Genomic DNA, 26873 nt, shown 5'->3' with positions numbered 1-26873 from the left:
TTCAATGGATGATGTATCTGAAATTTTATTTACTAAATTTTAATAGGCATAGATTTCCCATTAAGTAATTTCCTGTTTTCCCATTCTTTTTGTAAGTTTTATTTATTTTTAATTATATTTATTGATTATGCTATTACAGTTGTCATGATTTTTCCCACTTTGGCCCCCTCCACCCAGCACCCCCTACTGCCTCAGACAATCCCCCCACCATTGTTCAATGTCATAAGTTCTTCAGCTATTCCATTTCCTATACTGTACTCTACATCCCCATGGCTGCTCTGTAACCACCTATTCATACTTCTTAATCCCCTCACCTCTTCACCCATTCTCCCACTCCCACATCCCATGTGGCAACCATCTGGTAACTAACTTCTTTTCTCTTACTGCTTTTAAGAGTCTCTTCGTCTTTAACCTTTGGCCTTTTAATTATGATGTGTCTTGGAGTAGGCCTCTTTGCATCCATCGTGATTGAGACTCTCTGTGCTTCCTGGAATTGCATGTCTATTTCCTTCACCAAATTACAGAAGTTTTCTTTCACTGTTTTTTCAGGTAGACTTCCAATTTCTTGTTCTTTCTTTTCTCCTTCTGGCACTTCAGTGATGGGAATGTTGGACCTCTGGGAACATTGTCCCAGAGGCTGCTTATACTATCCTCATTTTTTTTATTCTTTCTTCTTCTTGTTCTGCATGGTTGTATTTTGCTTCCCTATATTCCAAAACATTAATTTATTTCTCAGCTTCATTCACTCTACTGTTGTTTCCCTACAAATTGTTCTTTATTTCATTTAGCGTATCCTTCATTTCTGCTGCATCTTTTTTATGCTGCTAAGGTCCTCACTAAGTTCCTTGAACATCCTTATAAACAGTCTTTTGAACTCTGCATCTGATAGATTGCTTATCTCCATTTCATTTAGCTCTTTTTCTGGAGTTTTTATCTGTTCTTTCATTCAAGCCATGTTTCTTTGTCTCCTCATTTTGGCAACTTCCGTATGTTTGTTTCTATGTGTTAGGTGGAGCTGCTTTAACTTTCTGTCTTGATAGTATGGCCTAATATAGTAGGTGTCCTATAGGGCCCAGTGGTACAGCCTCCCCTATCATGCCATCTGGGTGTGCCCTTCATGTGGGCTGAGGACATCCTCCTCTTGTAGTTGAGCCTTGGTTGCTGTTTGAAAATCAAAGGGAGGGGACCACTGACCCCAACCTCTGCTGTGTGTGAAGAATCAGCTGTTCAGGGGCACACTGTTGGTTCTCCAATATGGTCTGTAGCTATCCACTGGGTGCAGTGGCCCTGAAGTTTCCCAGGTGGTGCAGGTCAAGGTCAGCCCCCACCTGTATTTTGCCCAGGACACCTTGTCTGAGCTGTAAAGCAATCTGAGATGGCTGCTTCTTGTGCAGGACTTGGAGATTCAGAGGCAAAGCCAAGCTACTACTCTAATCTGGCTGCTGCTAGGGCTCACTAAAGACAGCTATTGCTTGTTTGATAGGATTCAGAAGCCAAGACCAGCCATTCTTATGGAAAAGAAGCTTGGGTGGACCTGCAAATTGGGCTGGAAAGAGCCTCAAGGGATCTTCAAGGTGGATCAAATAGTGTTAGCCAAGTTGATGGAGTCTCAGATATGGCATCAGGTTGCCAGTTCTGTGCTCTGTTGGGGGCAGGGTTTAAAAAAGGAACAATGGCCTCTGCTCACCTTGATGCCAGATACTTCAGTTTCTTCCAGTATGTCCCTGGTGCACTTCAAACTGCTACCCTGGTTCTGGAGCTCAGAGGGAGTGAGTCTGAGTAGGTGAGTCCATGTGTGGGTTCTTTAAGAGGAACTGCTTGGTGCTCTAGCAGTTTATCCTGCCTACTCAATCCCTTCCGGTGTTTGCAGCCAGAAATTGTGGGGACTTAACTTCCTGGCACAGGAATCCTGGCATGGTGGCAGGGCTGGGACTCTTTGCTCCCAAGATACCCCTCCCAAATTTATATCCACATGGGTATGGGACCAGCCCATTCCACATCTATGACTCTCCGACCAGCCCGGATAGATGTGGTTTCTTTAATTCCATAGTTGTCAGACTTCCATTCAACTCAATTTTGTAGTTTTCAGACTTCCACTCAGAGTGATTTCTGATGTTCCTGAGTGATGGTTGTTCTATATTTTGGTTGTAATTTTGATGTGGTTGTGGAAAGAGGTGAGCCATGTCTCAATATTCTTTTTTTTTAATATTTTATTTATTTATTTTTAGAATGGGAAGGGAGGGAGAAAGAGAGAGAGAGAGAGAGAGGTACATCAATGTGCGGTTGCTGGGGGCCATGGCCTGCAACCCATGCCTATACCCTGAGTGGGAATTGAACCTGCGACACTTTGGTTCGCAGCCCATGCTCAATCCACCGAGCTATGCCAGCCAGGGTTCAATATTCTTTTTTACTGAAGTACCTACATATGATAAGACAGTAAAGCCTACTTTTATTTTTCAATCTACAATGAGATTCTATTTAGCCCAGACATGTATTTACATTTCTGTATATGAAAATATTTTTATTAAAACACAAGATTGGGAAGAACTAATCTGCTGTTGCTATTTAAGAGCCATATCCATTTACTCAGGACTGGGCTGATTCACAAAGAAATGGGATATTCACTACAATAAAAATACAACTTTTTCCTCATCTCAGCAAGAGCTCATTACAGAGGATCTCACCCATTAGTATCTCCTGTTATCTCTACTTTGGACAATCACCTTGTCACTTCAGTAGAGTCAGGTAAGAGCCCATTCCAGGAAACACTCATTTTCTATTTTCTTATACAGTTCTACCATAGTTTATATAAGTATCATAGAAGGACTATTTTCCTGTTGTCTGTTGATGAGATTACATTATATTAACTGATATCGGATAATATTTTACAATGTGTTACCTTGTGGAGATGAAGATTTGAGTAAAATCCTTTGTATTTAATGCTCTGCAAAGTTACACTGCAGTTCCTTTAGATGACAATTATCTTTAATACCAGATGGTATCATGTAATCTAACCTTTTTATAATGGATGAAAATAATTTGAAGACTCATAGGCCTCTTTTTTTTCATTACAGAATATACAGGCTTTTCCAACACCTTTGTTCTGGAACATTAAGAAAGAAGACATGGAGAAGCAGAGGAAAAAAAACTGAGGACCCCTGGCTACTGTTTTTATAAACAACTAGTGGCATTTATAGGCTAATAAAGATCAGAAAATCTCTCAAATAACCCTAAACTTTGGGCCAATTTAAAAATATTTTAGATGGAGAAATGTCAAGAAAAATAGATACAATTTCTTAAGACACAATTCTCTTCCCTCAGCCTCTATAGAAGATTATACATAGATGGCTGTCATGTTAAGACACGATTGAAATTCCACAGCACAAAGGCAATGCAGAGAAGAAGAAAAAAAAGAATCAATCTTTCACATGTTTTTTTCAAAGGCTTGGCGAGAGACCAGGGGTAATATTTTTGCAACTGGGAATATGTGTTTATTGAAGAGTATTCCCACATTTGAATCATCATCAGGGGTCCTAGGCTTGTTTTACTTTCAAAGGTAGAGAGGGCATAACATTGACCCCGACTGGGAAAAGGAAAATGCCTCACTGTGATTCTCCTCCAGGGAGTAGGAATAAAGACATTACATATGCCTGCATAATGGAGAATTTCCTCACTCACACAAGACAAAAGAGTTCATTATTTTTCACCAGACACTTGAAGCCTTGTGCCTCCCAGGTCCAGAGGCCAACCTGGTAGACCAATATTTTTATGTTAAGCCACTAGATGGAGTTCTAGGAAACTGGCCCTTCTAGTACATTTCATGATGACAAGATTGAAATGTGGAAGACCTTAATAATGGTTTTCCCCCTAAGAGAAGTGAGACCAAGACCTTCCCTAAAGATCAGTGTGATTTTTTCAATACCAGTATCTTTGTCTTTTCTCTAGGTAGCAAATACATGAACATTTTCTTCCTCAAAACATATTTGTTTTATCTTTATATCAGAACAAAAGCCATCTGAATTCAAATGAAAAATTTTAAGTGACAAAACATAATTTACTTGAACATTCAAGTTCTTCTTTAGAGTAGATCTTTTACTAAAATGTTGGTAAAATATTAAAAGTCTCAAATTCCTTACTGGTAAAATATTAAAATTTTTTAATTCCTTAATTGTTTACTATTGTAACTTGGCAATAGATTGCTATAACACACAATATATGGAGACCATATTCTCAGTCATAGATCAGATCTCCTATTTATCATATTGAAATGAGTTTAGCCCAGCCTCATGTTGGCTTACTCAGGTTTCCCTTAATAACTTTCACCTAGAATATAGAGAGAAGTTTATAAATTTCCTACTTGCAAGAAGTAATGTCTGATTTTTTCATTGCTTTCATCTATCATTGGTGTGCAGCTAATTTTGAGATAGCATAGTATTCTAGCCTGAGATATGATTAATATTACTTAGCTTCCCTTTTAAAAAGCATATTTCAAACACATGCTGTTTTGTTTCTGAATATGTCCATTTTCCATAAGCATGAAATCGTCAAAAAAGTCATCAGAAAATTTTATCTTCAGAGAATTACAAGGTTAATTCACTTAACAGATAGTTATTGAGTACCTACTGAGTTTTCTCATTCAAAAGCCATTGAAGATACTCACAGGAAAGAGGAAGTATTTGATCCAAGAAGAGACTGAACAAGAGCATTGCTAAATGGATATGGAGTCTGTTTACTTTTGTTTTGGCACCAGACTCAGAGGTGGAGTCCTGGGAAGTGTGGGGCTGGCACAGGGGACCTCTTACCAAGCCAAGGTGGCCCCATCTGCCCGACTTCACTTTGCAAAGGTTATGTGGGTTCTTTTGGAGCCCGGGAAATGAGGAGGTGGGTAAGCAGCCTCTGCTCAAGAACAGGATGATCCTGGCAAGGACCTCTCAGTGAGAAAATGGAAACCACTGGAGTTTATGCCTCTACTGAACTCTGAAGTCACCTGTTACATGATTTAACTCATAGTTACTGAGCACTTTTTCTCCATCATTATCTAGTTTAAAATTGTACTAGCAAACAGTGTTATAAACATAGAAGAAGGTGGTAGGATGAAGAAATTAAAACAAATGGTTTTAGGTATTACATTTAAATGGTCATCTCAACTAATTAAGGCCAGGTTTTCTGATCACAGGGTAGAACTAACCCCCCCTGCCCCGCCCGCACACACAGACAAAAGACTGAATCATATAGAGAACAAAGATTTACCTATATGGCTGAAACTGCAGCCCTTTTTAGTAGTATTTTCCAGATTCTCTGACCCAGTGGGAAAGACTTTTCTCTTTGGGGAAAAGCATGAAGACTTTTCTCTTTTGGGAAAAGTTTCAAAGAAAAAGGGACTTGCTTTCTCACCACTTCAGCCACACTATTGGTGGAGGAGTTGGAAGAAGAGATGTCACAAGGCAGGAGGAGCCTTTCCAATAGCCAACAGGTCTCCATAGAGACCTGTTTCTCTTATAGTCAGAAGAAGGGGTCTCAGCTAGATCCACAGAGGCCACCCAGCAGGCATGGTTGTGTTATGCTGACCCAGGTGCTGGGACATCCTTTAGGTCCTAGAATCAGTAGCTGCAATGCTAACTCTTCTCTGGTAAGAATGTCCAGGCAACCTTAGGCTGGGCTGTTGGGCAAACACTATAACTGCACAGAAACTTCATTTCTTTAGCATGACCTTTTCTCCTTTCTTTCTTTTTGATTCAAACTGGTTTCATTTAGCAACCTGACTCACCTGCCTCCTTCTTTACCTTGCCTGTCCACTCCCGTAATCATTGAGCCCTCAGGACAATGAGATTCTGGTTGACATCAAATAATCTTAGGAGCAGAGTTTTGGGTCTACTGACCATAGAGACAGAGTTTTGGTCAAACTAGAGATAATACCTAGGTCTCAGTTGTGTTTGAACTCCAGATCCAGAAAAGCAACCAAAATCAGACACAATGGTACCATGGCTGCCATCAGGACCAGGAGCACTGATCAGCAATTCTCTACCCTAGCACTGAGCAATCAATAGGAACCCTGACCCTGACCCTGACCCTAACTCCCTTAGTCACCATGATTAATGATTTCCCCCTATGTAACCCATCCCCTAGAACAGGGGTGTCAAATTCATTCACCGGGGGCCACATCAGCTTCATGGTTGCCTTTAAAGGGCCAAATATAGTTTTAGGACTGTATAAATGTAACTATTCCTTGACAGTTAAGGGAGAGCTCAGTGCTGCCACTGGGTAGAAACAAGGTGCTGGGCTGGATAAAACAAGGCGGAGGACCAGATTTGGCCCACAGACCTTGTGTTTGCCACCTGTGCCCTAGAAGCCATCAGGGAGCCAGATCTTTGAGCATTAGCTCACCTGTGTCTCCAAGGGAAGGCCACTTCCTAAAAATAAATCCTTACTTTTTTGGCTGCAGACTTTTGTCTGCATCTTATTGGGCTTTGATGTGCACAGGCACACAGACCAGTTTAGTCCAGTAACAAAAGCAGCAGTCCTTTAGCAGAGGCAGCTTAGAGCCAGTTACATTCTTCCACTTCAAAAGTAGACCCTCCAACTCAAATGGGTATGATATAATCCAGTTGCATGTGTTTTGCATATAAGGCCTGTAGGTCTCAGCTACTTTAAGGGAGAGGCTTGTTACAAAAGAATAAAAGTTACTAAGGCTACTGCTACAGGTTAAGTCTTGACTGTTTACACAAATGGCAGGGATCTGTATATCTATGTCAGAGTAACACCATTGCCCAAATAGATTTTCACAGCATGGCTTCATAATTTTCAATTTTTGTTGCACAATCTTTAGTGTACATAAGATTATGCTACACCTTTGTCAACTCAGCCTAACTTACAAATGTATCTTCCTATGCAACATCATTGTAATCCTGAAAATAAACACAATCTCTGTATATCATTGTCATAAATCTTTGTTGTTCAATAAAATTTTGGCTTGGAGTTTATCTCAAAAAGATTCATGCTGCTTATTACTCTAAGAATACTGATGAGTTGAGCTTTATTTCCTATAACTCATTTGCATTCATTGAGTTTGTACAATTTTTCATAGGTATTCACCATAATTATCTTCATTAGCATCACAGGCATTTTTAAGTACTTAAATATACTCATGGTATCATAAAAGCTATATGTTGCTGTTATATGTATAATTAACAGACACAGATCTTTTCTCAAAGATCTTAACCTTGAGACAAACAGTAATAGAATTCAAAGCCAGTTTAGGTAACAACTTAGGAAACATAAATATGAAAGTGTGATATAAAACAATGACAGTAGTACATGTGATCAGCTCTTGAACAAATTATGGGGTCGTAAGATTTTCATATCATAAAATCATATTATTTTAAGCCTATAAGTTTTCTTTAAGACCAAGGCCTTCTCATGTTACCCATAAGGAAACTGAGCTAGAGGATCACTCAACTAATTCATGACAGTTTTGCCTCTGGAACACAGCTCTCTTAACCTCTGTATTATTTCTTTGCATTTGACTACTGCAACAAGGGAAATTCTGTCATTTTCAGTTGGAGAGATTTCTGGAGAAGAAATTTTGTTCTCCAAATTTTTCACACCACAGGTGTTGAGACACCTAATTTTGAAGAAGAGAACACATTTTTAAAAGTCTTCAGCGTTTTGTGGCTGCAAAGAAAATGGTAACTGATTATCTGCAAGTCACAAGCTTTAAACTGAGGTTTCTTTAGGTATTAATTTCCGCTGTAGTTATTTCTTTTTATTGCTAATTTGTGCATCTATCTAACTTTATGCTTTCTGATTTTCTGAGTTGTGCAAAATCTTTTTGGAACATATATTTCATTATCCCAGGGACCTGGTTAGAAAAATCCTTCCCTAAGTGCTTTTATTGGAAACCTCCAGTAAAAACCAGCAGCATGATTAACTGTGGTCAGGCTTGTACTACTACTTACAGAATCCTGATAGAAGCTCACCTATTTGGGTGATAGGAGGGAAAATACACAGGTGGTGGGTGGTGGGGGGCAAGTGTTTTCTGTTTATTTTCCAGCCCCTCTTCATAGCTATGACAGCTCTGCTTTGTAAGTGTTCTTGACATGAAGCCTAAAGCTCCTTTTCTTTTATTGTTGTGTGTCATTTGCTGCATTTTGCCTTACCATTGATGTTTCCTTAAAAATAATAAGAGTAATGAGTAGTTATGTATTATTCATCCCAAGTGTACAGGTCATGCATTTATCTTGGGCTTTCTCTCCTTTTTTTTTTCCCCTAGAGCTTGCACTCGACAGCGCATGCTGAGTGGATCATTTGAGGGGCAGCCAACAAAGGAAAGGTCAATTCTCAGTGTGCAGCACCATATCCGCCAAGAGCGCAGGTAAATACACCAGGAGATGAGGCTACATAGAAACTAAGGAAAGGAATTTTACAGTAAGGGTTCACTGTACACAGCCCTGGTTAAAAGCATGTGTTCTTTTCCTTGATGGTAACAATAATAAAATTTCCAATCATATCTAAAGATTCAAAAGATCTTTGAAAAATATTTTTTGTTGATGGCCAAATTCTCACTTTTAAAATCAGAAGGAAAATTTCTGAAGATCAAAGACATTTGAATAGACTACAGCTTTTTCTATAAAAAAATAAATAAATAAGCTTGTTTTATTTTTTAAAAAGTTGTGTTTTTTTAAATAATCATCATTGCTTAAATCAAAATTTGGTCTTGAGACATACATATTGACCAGTTGGTTGTGGTTGTTTTAGATCACTAAGACACGGGTCAAACAGCCAGAGGATCAGCAGGGGGAAGTCTCTTGAAACTCTGACACAAGATGTAAGTTCTAAGCAATGCTTTGGATTTTGGAAAAATGATTATAAAAATGTATTTAAATGACTGCTTAGATGATTCCAGCACCTGGGTCTTTCTGTTACATTGTCACATTTCCTTAAGACTTTCTACCAGAGGAAATGAGGAGACCAGGTACAGAAAATTGATGGTTAACTTTGGAAAATTCCAGACATCCCACATGCCTTTCTTAAGATAATAGCACAAAAATGACATATCAGTTACATTTGACTGAAATTAAAGACATCCAAAACATTTTATAAGAGTGATTCACATTATTAACTGTGAATATTTATTAAATTTAAAATATTCTAGAATCTAGATCCACTGTCTATTATTTCAGGACTTTGCATAGTAGAAAATAAAATTTTATTTCTAAAAGAATATTTATGTCAAAATTTCACAAGATTTCCCAATAATTTCTCTGCTTTTAGACTTCAGATCACTTATTTGTTTATTTACTGACCCAAATATATATCAAGCATTCATCATATGCCAGATTCTAAATGTTGAGGACTAGTAGAGAAACAAGATATCATCTCTGCCCTGCAGGCACTTACAGTCTAGTAAAAGAGATAATAAGCAAGTAAACAAATATATAATAATTTCTGTATGATTTTTATTCATTTTTCATTGCTGTGACAGGTTGACTGTGTACTACAAAGAAAAATAAAATAGTGTGAAGAAATGGAAGGTGGACATTTTGAGGCAGGGAATGTTAGAGGATGGTCAAAGTACACTCCTCTACATGAGCACAGAGCCCCAGATGAGTAAATGAGGGAACCATGGGAAAATCCAAGGGCACCCAAGGAGGCTTAACTCTATCTTCCAGGTTAGACTCACCAGCAGCTCTACCACACTGAGATTACCATGAGAGGTGGAAAGTACATATTAAGTAATTACCAGTAGTGAAAACTGGATTTAAGTATAGGTCTTAAGTTGACTGGATAACTTGGATGAGAGAACAGTCTTGAATGTTCAGAGCCAAGGATAGTATCTGCAAAAAAAAAAAAAAAAGGTTGAGCAAGAGAAAGTTAGCAAAGCTTTACAGTTGGTTTTTTGTTGTTGTTGTTTTTGTCTTTTCCATCACTTACCTCTTCTTTCTTATGAGTTTCTGGAATATTTCATCATACTTTGCCTGCTTTCAAGAAACTGCTGTCTTAGAGTAAACTCTCCTTACTAAGTGTTCCAGGTAAAATTGAGAATGGAAGACATTGGTGATGAGAACAACCTAATATTGAGATTACCCAAGGTACATGGTTCTAATTAACAGAAACACATTACCTACATGAGTTTTTAAGCCAGAAGCTGTCTGATATGATCCACTATTTTGTCAACATGGAATTGTGAATGGATCTAATACATGGCCTGTATACTTAGTATAATTTGCACTTAGCCATAGTGCATGGAGAAATTTTGGGGTAAAAATTCAGAGAGGCAGCACTAATCCAAAGGACTTTCCTTTAATGTAATTCAATAGAAGCACAATACAATTCAAAATCAAATTAGAACATAGCTTTGAAAACATGTTTAAATATATACAACAAAAGGCTTTGTTTGAATTATTTCAATTCAGAGGTTTATTTCTTCTTCAAAGATATTTTGTTATATTTTCTACATAGATGTTTAAGAAAAATCTGTCCCCATCTTCTCTATAGCAAATGGTCATGGAGGTTCTGCTAATTTTATGAAAAATCTTTCCTAATATTATTTCCTCCATAATAGAAGCAATTTAAAATAGAGACTTTCATCTTTTTCACTTATTCCAAATGATAGAAGGGACAGATAACTCAATCTAGGGACTACTTTATATAAAATTTATTAAGTTATTTGAATAATAGTTCTCTATCTCCCACAGAGTCAAAACCAGAGTGAATGTCCTACATGATCTGCTCCCCCAACTCCCTACACACACACACTACTCTGGCCACATTTTTTCTTACTCTGTTGTTTTCTTTCCACCTATACTGGCTTTCTGGCTATTCCATGTGCAGATCCCCTCACTACTCTGGAGGAACACATCTCTGCTAAAACCCAGTGGCCTGCATCCTCCTACTCTTTGCTCAAATAACTTCTTATTGAGGCATGCTCCAACTTGTCTGTTTAAACTCAGAGGCTTCTGGTACTTTTTTATTCCCATTTGTTTTTGTTTTTGTTTTTATCAGAATGCTAAGCCTTTCTAACATTCTTATTTATTTTGATTTAATTTTGGTCTCTCTCTCCTGACTAGAACATTAGCCCCATAAGATCTAGGATCTCGTTGGAGATTTGTTTGTTTGCTTTTTGCTTTTTCCTTTTGCCATATCACCAACACTAGAAGAAAAGTGCCTGGCACATAATTGGTTCTCAACATATGCTTTTATTGAGAAAAATCCTTTGGAGTAAAAAAAATACCCTTGTTAAGATGACTGTGACCATTAAAATATATAGAAAATAAAGATACTTATTTCAATTTTTAAAATAATTATCATTTGGGGGGTCTTCAAAAACACTTATTTTTATTTGCCCCCTTTATTTATTTCTAGCATTCCAATACAGTGAGATATAGAAATGCGCAAAGAGAAGACAGTGAAATAAAGATGATACAAGAAAAAAAGGAGCAAGCAGAAATGAAAAGGTACAGGGTGCTACAGTGTTTCCTGTCTCTTGTTTTGGAATGGCAAACATTCCCTTAACCTTATTCTTCTACAAATGTCCCCTTTCAGGAAAGTGCAAGAAGAAGAACTGCGAGAGAACCATCCATACTTTGATAAGCCACTGTTCATAGTAGGACGAGAACACAGGTTCAGAAACTTCTGCCGGGTGGTGGTCCGTGCTCGCTTCAATGCGTAAGTACACTCAGTTTCAGCCAGGTGTTTGGCCTGAATCGCACAAACAGCAGGGAAGGTTGTCATACCAAGAAGAAGGAACGTGTAATCCTAATGGGGTCACAAAATAAACTGTGGACTAATTAATCATGCTGCTCCTGTTTGCTAAGCAGCCAACCAGGTGGAAAACAAAGGTTGCAAATAGTTAACATTTATATAAAACTCGTGTTTAGAAAGCACTTAACAGCCATTTTTATTTGTTCATGTTTAACTGTCACTCAATAAATTTGTACCAGTGTTATTAACTCCATATTTATTTTGGAAATACTGAAGCAAAGGAAGGCTGAAGGTGAAGGTCATTGAGCATGTCTATTTGACTTATAATTTCTTTGTAATCAAAAATACCCCAGCTGGTTTCTTCTTGAATAATGTAAAGCAGAAAGTTGACTATTGTTTTCATTACCAACTATGAGAAGTTATGAGTGGGTTATGAGAAGAAAACCCACTGACCAGTGACTCCATTCCTACCCAAAAGGAAGAAATGTTCAAGAAGTTGTCAGTGTAGTCAACTGGGAGGATGCTGCATTTGTGATGACTCAAACCCATTTTAGTAGGAAGCCCATGGATGAAAGGGAATGTTTGTCATGCATAACTTTAAATGAATACCCTGAAGACATTAAGAATCCTGGAAGAAATAAGATGCTTTCCCATCAGTAATTGGACCTTCCCTGATGCTATTGTTTAAGTAAATTAATCTCCTTTGTAATCAATAGCATTTAATATTTACACTCTGTTATGAGCTGAATTATGTGTCCCCCCAAATATTCATATGTCGAAGTGCTAACCCCCAGTTCCTCAGAATATAACAGAGACAGGGACTTTAAAGAAGTAATTAAATTAAAATGGGGTCATTAGAATGGGCTTTAATTCAATATGACTGGTGTCCTTATAAAATGAGGAAATTTGGACACAGACACGTATACAGGAAAGACTACGTGAAGACACAGGGAGAAGACGGCCATCCACAAGCCAAGGAAAGAGAGGCCTGAGACATATTCTCTCAGCCATCAGAAAGAACCTATGGACACCTGTGTCTCAAACTTCTAGCCTCCAGAACTGTGAGAAAATAAGTTTCTGTTGTGTAAGCCACTCAGTCTGTGGTACTTTGTTATAGCAGCCATCTGAAACCAATACACTATAATAACGTTTTAGGACTGGAGGAGACCTCAGCAACCATTTGATAACATTTTATCCCCCCTTCTTCAACAGAGGAGGGTATGTAAGTCAGCAGAGGATAAGAGCTTTGCTCAAGGACACCAGCTAGTTAGTGCATGCCTCTCTCTGACTGCCAGTCCCTTGGTCTTTCTGCTGTTCTAAGAAGACCTTCATAGTTTCAAGCAGCTAAGTAATAATCATTAAAAACTCCCTGAATTTTCACAAAGTAAAGGAAGAAGTTGGCAATTTAGAGTTCATTTTCAGTTCCAAAGTGGTTTTTGTATCCGAAATTATCCTGTTGGCTACCTTCATGTTAATATATAATTATTAATTCTCCACTTCATTTAGTGTGGTGTAATTCTCCTGGTCAGCAATGTAGTTGATATGGACTGAGGATGACTTTGTTGTCATTGGGAGTACACATACAAACACCATTTGAGGTTTCACTGAAGATTGGTTCCCTGAAAGTAAAAATTAGATATCCCCTCCCCAAGAAATCCTATATACATTACTCCACAAGACCAGACTTAAATACAGGGTGAAGGACTCTGTTGATTTTATTGATATTTAATTAACTAATTGTGAGGAACATCCTCAAGCTAATAAGGCAAAGATTTTTAACTGAGTTTTTTAAAGGAAAGTAAAAATTCAGTTTTGTAATACCCATGTCAGAAATTGTTGAATGGAATCTCCAATTCTAAAATAAAGTATTTTGGGAAATATAAAACTTTACCTTCATAAGTATCAGCTACAAGCTCTTTTAATTTTTTTCATCTAATGTTCTCTGTCTTCCAAAGTCACATATAGTTAACATATATTATAATGTACATTGGAAAGAGAGTAAAAAAGAGATTTTATGCTGCAAAGTTATAAAAACCACGCTATGATTTTATATTTATTCTGTCTTACAGATCTAAAACAGATCCTGTCACAGGAGCTGTGAAAAATACGAAGTACCATCAACTTTAGTAAGCTTTACAAGCTGTTTTCCATACTCATTTGAATTTTCTGTGTACTATTTCATGTTGCATAAAAATTCTCTTTATTTTCTTGCTATTTGTTCTATAAAATAGACAACTGGTAATTCAGTAAAAAAATACCTTTCACATTATTAGAATCACAGAAGCATCTTCTCTGCTCTTTAACGGGCTTCACTGGAGGTGTTTTTGGTATTGTTTCTCAGTTTTGTTTGGTCTTGGCAGTGATTTGTTGGGACTGGTGACTTACCTGGACTGGGTCATGATCATCGTAACCATCTGCTCCTGTATTTCCATGATGTTTGAATCCCCCTTCCGAAGAGTCATGCATGCACCTACTTTGCAGGTATGGCTGCTGAATCTCAGCTCACAGCACCTTAGAAAACAGTTACCTACAATTTTTCCATTGATTGTGATCAAACTACTTTTTGCTCATTTTAGATTGCTGAGTATGTATTTGTGATATTCATGAGCATTGAACTTAATCTGAAGATTATGGCAGATGGCTTATTTTTCACCCCAACTGCTGTCATCAGGGACTTTGGTGGAGTAATGGACATATTTATATATCTTGTAAGTCTTTGATTATTTCCTATATGTAAAATGTAATAGATTTGTAAAATCTGATTTTCTTAGTACGAGAGTGAGATATGTGACTTAAAAAAGGTTGGGATGATAAAACTGTTTCTTATGAACTTATAATATAAGTCCATTATAGTTGAATAAGAGGCATACATCAAAAAAATCTAAATATTCATTGTTATGGTTGAAATACATCATCTACTTTCATGCATAGACATACCTTAATAAGACCTAAGGTAGCAAATCTAGTTTGCTCCCACAATTCTTGTGGCTCCTAAACTAAAAAAAAATATACACATTATATAATTGATTGATGAGCCCCTTACTGCCAAAAGCAAACTAAAGTGAGTATTGTTGGACCTTTCTCCCAATTCAAAGGCACAAAGTATCCTGCTAAGAAAGACCATTCAACTGTTTGGTTAAACTAATTTGGTAAACCATAGGAAGCGACCAAAGAAATTTCATTTTTTTCTCTTATGCCCAAGAAGACATAAAACCAATCCCCTTTTCAACACAGCAAGGAGAACTGTGATCATCAACTGTAGCATGTTTATATCGTTAATAAAATAGTGAATGTCAGGTCATGCATGAAGTTTAGTATCTTTTATCAAAGGGGTATCAAACCTGTTGACAATAGTGGAGCATGCAATATGTCAGTTAAGAGACAGGACAGAGTGTATTAATGTACATAGATGGTGGGTATCCCTATTTCATTCCTGCTCATACCTAATGACTTTCCATTGAGGCTGCTTGGGTCTAGATTGGGTTCATAGTTTAGAGTTAAGAGACCATGTATCCACCTGGTGACAGCTTGTCTCACATAACACATGGAGTCTCTGCTAAAGCAAAGTCATGAAAGCTTGGATCTCAGAAAATGTAGATAGTAAAGGACAAATTATATAAATTTCAAAGATGATTATTTTCCTTCTAGGTGAGCTTGATATTTCTTTGTTGGATGCCTCAAAATGTGCCTGCGGAATCGGGAGCTCAGCTCCTCATGGTGCTTCGGTGCCTTAGACCTCTGCGGATATTCAAACTGGTGCCACAGATGAGGAAAGTTGTTCGAGAGCTTTTCAGTGGCTTCAAGGAAATTTTTTTGGTAGGTTTCAGCTACCTTTGCTTTCAGTGTCCATAGTCCACTCCTTAATGTAGCTAAAGGGAGGATAAAGTATGTCTTGCTTGTCAAGGTTAAGTCTACAATTTTTGTTTTTGAAACTAACAAAGCACAATACACATTTTGAAAACTTACCCCTAAATGCTTCCACCTTATTAGTATATTTAATTCAATAAATATTTTTCTTAAACTAAAGAGAAGCACTCTGGAAATGATGATGAAAGGAGAATTCAAAGACATAGTATCTGCTGATACTTTCGTTCCTAGCTCTTGACCCTAATTTCTTTCTAGGTTATAGTTTTCTAGTCTGAAAATTAAGGATAAGAAGATTCAACACCACCTACTTCACAAATAATATTAGGAATTAACACATTTGGGTTTATAATCTCATTCAATATGTCCCTTAAAGCATATAGCAATAGAATTTGTCTCTGATCTTTAGCATGTTAATATAAAACAAGCTAAAAGAGGAAACATACAAATGTACCCTACTTTAAGCAATCTAAATGCATAGTAATGAATATTTCTAAATGCAGTTGAGGGAAAACATTCATTTTAGTTGAGCAAACATTGATTTAGGGTTGCTAAGAGCAAGGTTGCAGATAAAATGTTAAGTAAGAGGCACGTTGTTCACAATCTGTTACATAAGGATCTGTGCCTTACAAAGGAGTGATCAAAGGGTTCTTTTTATTATTGATGAGTTCTGCTTGTGCATGAAAAACATGAATTAATTTATATAAGCCTGTTTATATCTTGCTTTCTAGAAACACAGCTATGGTGAGAGAATAGCTGCAGTTGCAGTTGATTATAAGTTATTACAATAACCTGTAAGACAGTTTGGAATATTACTATAAGCATAGAGTTGCTAACATCTTTTTAAAGATGTGTTTTAAATTACATGTTTTCTTTGCAGTAAAGCCATAAAACAGTGGCTTCCACACAGCTAGAATTGAAGGAAAGTAGAATGTCACCTGACTGCTGATGTACATGTTATCTTCAACGCCTGATAGATTTTAGAAGAGAATCTATTTGTGCCTTTCTCCTGATCATATTTCTGTGTAATTTTAGTACATTTAAAGTATAGTCTAGATTAGTCAGCCAGTACAGATCAATGTCATGTTCAGTATTTCTTTGCTACTTTTCTCTGAGGAGACCAAAGTAGTCCTCCAGCAGAGGGAGGATAAATCAATGAACAGATCTGTTTTCTTTAAGTCTGACCTCTAATCCTGTGTGAGGTCAGTATGCCCTCATGCTCATGAGAAAGCAAAGCCACTCTCCCTCTAATTAATGCTCTGCTAGAAGAGAAATAAATCTATTTTGAAGAAAATGTGGAAAATATAGTTATTTAAACATTTTTCTTTTGTTTCATTTAATAAAATATATCAAAGAAAGGGTTGACTTCAAAGTCAGAAGAGTCTGTCATATCAAAAATGCTGTAACCCATTTTCTCACATGAAAGTCATATGATTTTATTCTAAAAATTCAAAATCTGTTAATTTTCATCTTTTAACACTCCAATAAGGCTAATTGAATGACCTGTAGTGAAATTAAATGATACCATCAAGAGATCATAAATTTTATACAGTGTTATCCAAACAGTCCTGTTCATACTGCTGTTCAAACTGAACCTTCTGTTTAATGTTTTACCTATAGATCTAATATCTCATCAATTTCTTTCAGGTCTCCATTCTTTTGCTGACATTAATGCTTGTTTTTGCAAGCTTCGGGGTTCAGCTTTTTGCTGGAAAACTTGCAAAGTGCAATGATCCCAACATTATTAGAAGGGTAAGAGACTCCTTTCTGTCTTTTGGAATAAAAATTAAGGTAATTTACCACCCCTTAATAAGCATGTACTGAGACAACTTTGAGAACTGCCTGGCAAAATGCCTAAGAATTCTCTTCCCATGAACTTCTTTGGCTTAAATCATGCATCATGTCTCTCCTGGCTAACAAAGCTTTATAAAATTAAAAGTACATCTCAGGGATTTCTGCTCTTCCTTCTTATTCCAGTCTCAATCTACTGTTGACATCTTCTGAAGAGTTACCCGTGATTCCAGATCTTGAACCTCAGATACTTTTCCTTTGGGTTTTCCCAAACTTAATCCTGCCTCTGTTGTCTACAAACAGCACCCACTCCCAAAAGTACAAAAGGCAAAGTTTGACTTTCACACCCCTTTATATACTTCTCCACTCCAGCATCCTCTCCATTAGGAAGTTAAGGCCTTGCATTAGCTCTTAGCTGCCCAGAATCTTCCCCATTAAGACAATGAACAAAGACCCAAGCCTGAATATTTTTTAAAGATTTTATTTATTTTACTTTTAGAGAGGGATGGGAGGGAGAAAGAGAGAAACATCAATGTGTGGTTGCTGGGGGCCATGGCCTGCAACCCAGGCATGTGCCCTGACTGGGAATCAAACCTGCAATGCTTTGGTTCACAGCCCACGCTCAACCCACTGAGCTACGCCAGCCAGGCCCCAAGCCTGAATATTTTTGCTACTACTTTTTCCTTTAGTCAATGTCAGTAAGAGAAAGCTAGCTACTGGAACAACCTTAATATTTCAGTAGCTGAACATAATGAAATGAATATATTGCATCTTGGGTAAGTTGGACAGATCGCCTCCAAAAACCTCTCAGGCACTCAAGTTTCTTCCATTTTATGTCCCTGCCTTTTGTTGTTTCAAAGTCTTCTTTGTTTAGCTGGCCCATAAGAACAGAGAATCATCTCTATTGAGGGGCTGTGGGCTGAGCTTAGAAGCAGCACACCTCACTACAACCCACATTCTACCAGGAAGAGCATGACCCTACCAGACTGGAAGAGAGATTGAAGTATGTAGTTTAGTGAAATATTCTAGGAGGAAAAAGGAACTGAATTTGGTTAATAATTGCCAACCTCTGCCATGCTATCCAGTGTTCCATTTTTTTAAAGATTCTCTCCTATATTACAAATAAACTAATGAAGTAAACCAAGTACTGCTGATGTATTAACTAGCAAAAGTTTTCCTCATTCATAGAGGTGATATACTGCCCTGAGTCCATTAAAATGCATGTTTTTGAAAAGATTAATAGACTTCAACTATAATACATATTCCCATATTTCAAGTAACTATGGCTATCTAACATAGATTTTATATCAATTTAAAAATTCCTACATTTTCAGGCTTCTAATTATAAAAAATTATTAGCTCTCTAATTATTTTGTGATAACATCTTTGTGCAATCAATATGCATTACCAATTATATTCATAATAAGGATTTCAGAAAGTGACAGAAGAGATGTACGTAAGTAGAGCAGACCTTATGTTGTTTAACAAGGCACACCTAAGTCACTACTTCCTTTAACTCCTCACCCCAGAGGAACTTCGATAAACCTGAGAAGACATAACAAGGAACATCATATAAAGTTCATGATGTACCAAAATAGCTAATAAAGGAAGTCGTATGGGACTGATTAGTCCACAGCTAACATAAGGAAATAAGGGTTATTTTAATTCACATTCAATAGAGACCAAAAAGATAACAACAACATTTCAGGATGAAGTCTAGTAAGAATCCTGGTTACTCGGTATATTAATAATGGCCTAAGAACATTGTGATTTTATGTTATCTACTCAGCTTGAGCCCAAGCTAAACATTGATGACTTGGATAGGAGACAGAGAACACACAGTGGATAGAAAAACACACAGACACTTTTGTCCTCTTTCCTAGAGCAATGAGGCCTCAGTGGTGGGCTCATAAAGAAAGCCTAAGAAAACTTAGCCATCATAGAAAGCATCAGCATGAGGCAGAAACCGGCATAGTTAAATGTGGTCTTGTGTTTACTAGAAAAAAACTAGTCCTGATATAGGAGGCCAAGGTCAAAAAGACCATGTGAATGAAGGTAACATCAGGTTTACCTCTGAACTTTAGTCCATCTTTCCAAAAGAAGAGACAAAGGGAAAAGAGGAAACTAGATACCCAACATTTGGGTTGCACTGTTTAATGTTTAAAGATAACAAAGCTTGAGCTGTTGGTGCCATGTTTTCCAGGTAGGAGAATACATTATTTTCTTGATGTCTGCCTGACTCCTTCCTCCTTCTGCTCCTTTTCTTAACACTTGACAACAGAAATCTGGAGATCACTTTAGATAGAGATATGAAGCCCATAAGTTAGCCACTAAAGCCTTGTAAAAAAAAAACCCTGATAATACCTTTCGACAAATAGTTGTCAAATATCAGTTGTGTACAAAGCAACATGATTGGTGAAATTAGGTCTGGAAAAATGTGTGTGTCACTGACCCGGCATGGCAGCATTTTCTGTCCAATCAGAATGTATATTCTATGTTTAAGTAACTATAATGTCAAGTCAGAATTTAAAGGAGTACATGAGAAGTGAAAGTATGTTCATTCTTTCAAGTATGGCAAATAGTGCTTTCACCTGGGGGTGCTAAGCTGAAGGTTTTCATGAGGAGAGAGGATTGTATCAGGAAAGGGCCTTCCAAGCACAGCAGGTAGAATTGAAAAAGTAGTTATGGTGTCTTGTTCTGATCACTTAATCCCTGGGAACCTATTTGTTCCTCTATAGCACTTCTCAAACAATGATATTATAAAGTTTAAACTAGTTTATTTAGGTAAAGAACCTAACCCAACCCCCAATAGTACATGTCAAACTTCACTTTCCTCCTATGTCAAAATGAACTGAAAAACAAGACCAGAAATGTAGTTTAGAAAGAGATCCTCAGGGTCCTAGAATCCTAGTCTAAGGGAGTTGGAATTTCTTTGATGAGAAATTAGAAGTCATTGAAGATTTATAAGAAGAGGAAACACACTTATTGGTGCTCACAAAGTACAGGTGTAATCCCAAGAACTACTATTGTTAAGTACATTCTACTGAGGAGTTCAATGACTTGTCCAAGGTCACCCTCTAATAAGTGGGGAAGCTGAGATCCATGTCCAGGAAGCCAGATTAAAAGTACATGCTTTTAACCTGGACACCAGGCTGCCTCACCCAATCAGAGGTGCTCTTTGGTGGACTCAGAAAAACAAATAAGAAGAGGCAGTAAGGCGAACTTCATCATGGGGCCTTGATATTATGCTACACCATAGTACAGCCATTTGGAATGAACTTGTGGATGAGTATGTAGGAGAACATAATTGGTACATATTTTAACTTTAAAAATGAGCTGTGAAAGAACAAAAACTGCACAAACATATATACATAGGAAAAAGACTGAAAGAATATACAGGGAAATGTCAATTATGTTTGTCTTTGGATAGTTATAAGTGAGTTTATCTATGCTTTACAAGTTAAACATACATTATCTCAGTAAGGTTTTTATTTAAAGGAATTTTATTGGTAATCTAAACAGATGTAATGTTGGTATTAAACTAGTGGAAATAAGAATAGAGATGTGGACCATGTGACTAAAGAAAAGCCACAAACAACCCTAAGATCTTGATATTGGAGTGTTGACAAGATGTGGGTCCACAGACAGAAGTAGGGAAGCCAGGATGATATATGTTTTAAGGTTGAAGGTGACTTTAAACAGGTTAAAATTTGAAGTTCTGTTGAAATATACAAGCTTATACACTTTGAACCCAGGAAGGAGATTTAGGTTTAAATATGACAATCATATAATCAAAGAAGCAATAACAACAAGAGAAAGAATAAAGACAGAAAATGAATCAAAAACTTTTTACTAATGTTTTATTTTTTAAAATCCATTTTAAATAGTTTTATTGAGATATACTTCTTATAATTCACCCACTTAAAGTGTACAATTTGATGTTTTTTAACATATTCAGAGTTGTACAACCATCACAACAGTGATTTTTAGAATATTTTTATCATTTCATAAAGAAACACTGTATCTTTTAACTGTTGCCCCTTAAAACATTATCCCCCTGAAATGTCTATCCCTAAGAACTATTGATTATGTTATGTATCTATACAGTTCCCTATATTTGACTTTTATATGAATGGAATCATGTAATATGTAGTCTTTGGTAGCTAGCTTTCGAAACTTAGCATAGTATTTTCAAGGTTCATCCATGTTGTAGCACATCTCAGTACTTCATTTCTTTCTATGGCTGAAAAGTGTTCAATTGTGTGGGTGTACCACATTTTATTTATGTATTTGTCTATTGATGAACATGTGGATTTTTTTCACATTTTGACTATTATAAGTAATGCTATCTATAATAATAGTGATCTAAACATTCATGTATAAGTTTCTGCATGTACATTTTTTTTTTCATTTCTCTTGGATAGGAGTAGAATTTCTAGGTTTTATGGTAACTCTTTGTTTGGTCATTTGAGAAACTGCCACACTATTTTCTAATGTGGCTACAACATTTTCCATTCCCACCAGGAGTGTGTGTAAGTTCTAGTATGAATATTCAATTCTGCAAATCCTCATCAAAGCTTGTTGTTAGTTTTTTGATTATATATGAGGAGGTACCCCCAAAATGTAATTTATTTATAAAAATTGTGCATTTATTCTTGAATGTTTAAACTTCAGTCACCTTCAAAGTACTCTCCATTTGATGCAATATGCCTATCAAAACATTTTTTCCACTGCTCAAAACAGTTTTTGAACTCATTGATTTCGATGCCTGTTAGTGCTTCTGCTGTTTTTTGTTTCACCTCTTCCACACTGGCAAAATTATTTCCTTTGAGGACTTTTTCATCCAGGGAAACAAACAAAAGTCACTCAGGGCAAGATTGGGAGAATAGGGATGGTGAGGCATGGAGATCATGCCCTTTTTGGTCAAAAACTGCTGAACGCTCATTGTGGTGTGGGCAGGTGTGCTTGTAAATCACCCATCGTGAAATGGGCAAGTGTGTTGGGTCTCCAAAAAATTTCAATGAAGCCAAACACAACCTCTCACAATAATGCCAGCTGGTGCACTGATACAGATGAGTTCCTTGAATACTCAACTAGTGAGGGACCCCTGTACCACAAGGGTCCCACACTCCAGAATGTAATTCCCGTTTTTGGAGGGCAGTCCTTCCTTGTAGCCTTCTCATCAGGTATTAGAGGTATCCCATTGTGGTTTTAATTTTCATTTCCCTGATGACTAATAATGTTGAGCAACTTTTTAAGTGCTCATTGACCATTTATATATTTTCCTTGGAAAAATGTCTATTCAAATCTTTTGCTTTCTTGCTAACGTTTTCAGCATCAACTTCTACCACTCATCTCTGCCATCTTTCTTACTACGTGCTGGTTAGTTGTCCACATCACTGTTGCCAAATAAAGACCTTTATTATTCTATGTAAAATATGTTTCTTATCTTTTCTCTTTTCTGAGTTCATTTTCTTACCAAGTTCCCTCCCCCATCTCTCTCTCTCTCTTTCTATTTTAGGAAGATTGCAATGGCATATTCAGAATTAATGTAAGTGTGTCCAAGAACCTAAATCTAAAATTAAGACCTGGAGAGAAAAAACCTGGATTTTGGGTGCCCCGTGTTTGGTAAGATATCAGGGGAAAAGTCCTTAACAATGCTATATTTGTCAGCATAAGATTTTAAATCAGTATAACATGGCATGAAACTAACAATAACTTTGATAGAGATTTAAAATAATTTTCAGGCAAAGCACTGAGTTACAATAAGATGCAAAAATACAGTAAATATGAGAGCAAGTGGTACACTGAGTCCCAATTTCTTCATGAAACTAATGAAATACCACTGAAGTATTTTTCTAATTCTTTAAAAGTTTACATCTGGGCTTACATGGCTTTAAAAATTAGTAAGATTAAAATTCTTTTATTCAATCAGATTTTTATCACATTTTAATCTAATTTTTAAATTAATCTTATTTTTTAATTTTAATTAAATTAAAACTAAACTGATCCTGAGCTTATGTCTTTAAAGGAGGGTCTGATGTCCTCACAACAGTTGTAGAGAAGCCTACCTAAATCATAAAGCTATTTCATTTTAAAACCCATTGACATGGAAAGATTTTCATTATTGAAACATTAGAAGGGAATAATCAGTATGATTATATCTAACCTCTCTCTTTAAAATTTTTCTTTCTTGGAAATGAGTTTTCAAAGTTTTCAGGTCAAAGCTGGAAGTATCTGTTACCTTCTTTCTCTTCCGTTTTACTAATGACCATGAATGGAATATCTCAGTCTGCCTCACTGATGAACTGAATGTTCTACCAACTGCATTTGTCCTTTCAAATCATTACCTGCTTTCTTTTTATTTCATTTTACCTGTTAGAATAATGAAGGAACCCCAGCAACTACTCTGCTTTTGTCACAATTGATATTCTCTACTAAATGTCAACTCTTTAAAAGAAATAACATTTTACCCATTTGTACCCCAAGGATTCATTGTTACTGCTTTGACATTTCTCTAAAAATGAAAGTCAGTTTTATAAACAATTCAATACAATTCATATTGCATTTTTATTTTCTTAAATACCAAAGAATTATGTTGAAATAAATTGATATTGGATATGTGGCTTCTTCCAGGGTAAAGAAATATATATATAACACATGGGACTATCCTTATCCCTGTAATAACTAGAAAATCAGTATCTTTTTGCATTAAAATAAAAAATTAAAGAAACATAAAACATTTATTTTTTGTGAGGTAAAAACTCATTATTATACCATAAATAATTAAATTAGTATATGAAATTTCTTTTCCTACTGTTTTAGAATTTTGGCTAAAGCCTCAAAACTAAGGTTAATAGGAGATAAAGTACTCTAAAGAGAGCAATTATGCAATCCCAGCAGAACTTACCAAAAAATTATCCACCTCCCTCATCCAGGTCATGCAAAAGAAAACACTATACTCAAATATAGCAATATGAAGTGCATAAACTCAGTGGAGAGTGCTATGGCATCTTTCCTCCCTTTATCGTGGGAAAACATGTTTCCCACTCTAGCCAAGTAAGGTCCAGCAGGACTAGTTGCTGGTATCAGATATTGGAAAGGCAACAAGAGATGCTTTTGTGGGCAAGCAGCTCTTTATTATCTTGCAGTGCAGGGTTATCTGATGTTCCCAGAGGGCCAAGTTGTCAATGCCCAGGACCATCTGATCGAGCCATCTTGATGCAAAGGACCTGCTGCAAAGTGCACTGTGCTGGGGAGCTGGTGCCCCTGTGGGTGTGTTTCCAAGAGTGGGAGCTGAGAATCACTTACAGACTACACTCAAAAGGAATGACACAATGGGGCATCCTTGCTCAGGAGAGTGCTTTAAAATATAGTGTGTTAATGGAAAATTTGAGGTATAGTAATGCCCAACAGCTCAAGAGACAATTACCATTGAAAAGATAGCTTGTGGCTCATAGTTCCCAAGAGCATTTGTTCTGATTTCCATTGAAAGGAAGGAAGGTGAGACATGGCAATCAGGTTTAGGATTGGCTAGTTCGATCATTTCAGTGGGCTCTGGAACAGAGAGGCTGCCCTCATGATTTGGCACCTGGCCCTGGGGTGATTAAGGCGGGTATACAGTGGCCTGGAATATGAATGCTTAATAAGGGAGGTGGTTGAGAATATGGACTCTTGACTGACTATTTTGTATTGGCAAAGCACACCCTGAAAAGGACTCCTCCCAAGGTTGGGAAGAGACTGATAAGGGAGGCAGGAGGTCAAGGGAAGGTCTGTGCAGCATATATGTATGTAGGACAGATTATAAAGTATCAAGTTTGTAGAAGCTAGAAACATGATTAATATATGGAATGTTTCTTAGGAACACACAAATGCACTCCACAAAGAGTAACAGCTGCTGTGACAAAAGCACCAATGGCCAGAGTACAAGAGTATAAAATACAGACTCTAACTCCATTTTTGTAACTCCAGCTCCTTAAAAACCAGATGGGAGCCTGAAGGGAAGTAGAACAGAGTAGCCAACACTCTTCCTCCCTTTTCAAACCACTGGTCAGACTGAGCTCCTGAGGATGAAATCTTTGTGCAAGGTTCTGATAGCCAAGGTTGGATGGAAAATGGAGTTAATTTTTGGAATGAGACTGATCTAAAAAGCTTTGGAATCTCCCCAAGATATCAGGAACTAGGACATAGTAGAAGGCAGTGTTGGGAGAAAAATAAAGTTTTTTCCAATTGTAAACACCGATATTCAACTTATTTCATAAAACCACCTACCTATAATTTTAAAAATCACAGTTAATTGAAATGTAATGTCTTATGTAAGTTATTAGGAGTTTCAAATTCAATGACACTTTAAAAGCTTAAGTGAATGAAGAAGTATCATTTGAATATCATCACAATAGCTTTTGTCCATTTGTTCAGAAAATTATGAATTGGATTAATTTTATTGAAATATGAATCTTCTATCCAATAAATGTTGCTGTAACCATGATAATTTTTACATTGTCCTTCTTTAGTAAGCTTGTCAAGAGTTAGGAGGCAAAAATTTTATAATAATATTATATTGGCTAATTTATGATAAAGAAAATAACTAATATCTGGGAACTGGCCTAGAGGAATGAGTTGATAATTATAACTAGGACATAAATATGCACTGTCTAATTCAGGAGACAGTCTGGTTTCTGTATTTTCTCTTCAGATTGCATATGTTCATTTTCTTTGGAATGTTTCAGATTTGATGAGATAAAAATTAGGTTGGTAAAAATAATTAAACATGTTATATATTAGAAAAATTGTGTGTTTTGTTTTAAGCAGAAGTCTTAGCTATAGGAAAATGTAATTTATGAGAGAAAAATCAATAAAGTACTCAGTTTTATAATAAGTGTACTTATTAAGAGCCTATTAATCACTAGGCATTATGCTGTCACTTGGGACAACTATGGCCCTGGACCATGAAGAGGTTGAAGTCTAGTGGAGAACATAAAATAAAATTATAAATAATTTATTATAATATGCTAATGGCTTTGTTTCTACATAAATAAGCCTTTAAACTCAATTGAGGCTCACCTGAAAGCTTATCTCTAGGTGATTTTACCATGATATAATCTAGACAGATGATTAAATTTTTCTAGAACCTATATAGCTCAAACAATTTGGTTACACTCTTTATGTTAAGAAAAATAACATAAATTTACCTTACTTTTGTAAGTTTAACAAAAATATAGCAACATGTGAACTCACTGCTGGGCCCCTTCCAGAATCTTGGAAGGTATCTACCCAGGGGAGGGCCTGAGGTGTAAGTTTCTGTAGCAGCCAGATAGGGTACAGTAGGCAAACAGTTCAGTGACACACACAGGAGAGACACCTAACTCAGCTATGACAGAACCAGGGCACAGAACCCAGAGCAGAAGACACTCAGTTAACTTTTGAAGGTTGAATAGGAATTAGGCATCTGAAAGAAGGAGAAGTCGTGAGCAGGTGAATCCAAAAGACTAGGCAGAAGTAAGGTGTTGCAGACTGAG

At 36.7% G+C, this 26873-nt stretch overlaps 1 protein-coding gene across 6 annotated transcripts in view; it reads left to right on the top strand.

Moving 5' to 3' along the window:
- NALCN (sodium leak channel, non-selective) overlaps positions 1-26873 on the top strand; it is a 367092-nt gene that overhangs the window by 293243 nt on the left and 46976 nt on the right. For 3 of the 6 annotated variants that reach the window (XM_028526407.2, XM_028526412.1, XM_036011430.1), the window contains 10 exons: positions 8270-8371; positions 8755-8824; positions 11362-11453; positions 11542-11664; positions 13770-13826; positions 14061-14181; positions 14277-14408; positions 15349-15516; positions 17212-17316; positions 22877-22983. In XM_028526407.2, the coding sequence (XP_028382208.1) occupies positions 8270-8371; positions 8755-8824; positions 11362-11453; positions 11542-11664; positions 13770-13826; positions 14061-14181; positions 14277-14408; positions 15349-15516; positions 17212-17316; positions 22877-22983 (1077 nt within the window). Of the gene's footprint in view, positions 1-2658; positions 2746-8269; positions 8372-8754; positions 8825-11361; positions 11454-11541; positions 11665-13769; positions 13827-14060; positions 14182-14276; positions 14409-15348; positions 15517-17211; positions 17317-22876; positions 22984-26873 lie in introns of all 6 variants that reach the window. The other 3 variants (XM_036011432.1, XM_036011431.1, XM_036011429.1) reach the window with 3 other exon arrangements.

Source organism: Phyllostomus discolor, chromosome 11 (assembly GCF_004126475.2).
Source record: "Phyllostomus discolor isolate MPI-MPIP mPhyDis1 chromosome 11, mPhyDis1.pri.v3, whole genome shotgun sequence".
Lineage (NCBI taxonomy): Eukaryota > Metazoa > Chordata > Mammalia > Chiroptera > Phyllostomidae > Phyllostomus > Phyllostomus discolor.
The sequence above is the reverse complement of the archived record's forward strand: the minus strand, read 5'-3'. Positions and strand labels throughout refer to the sequence as shown.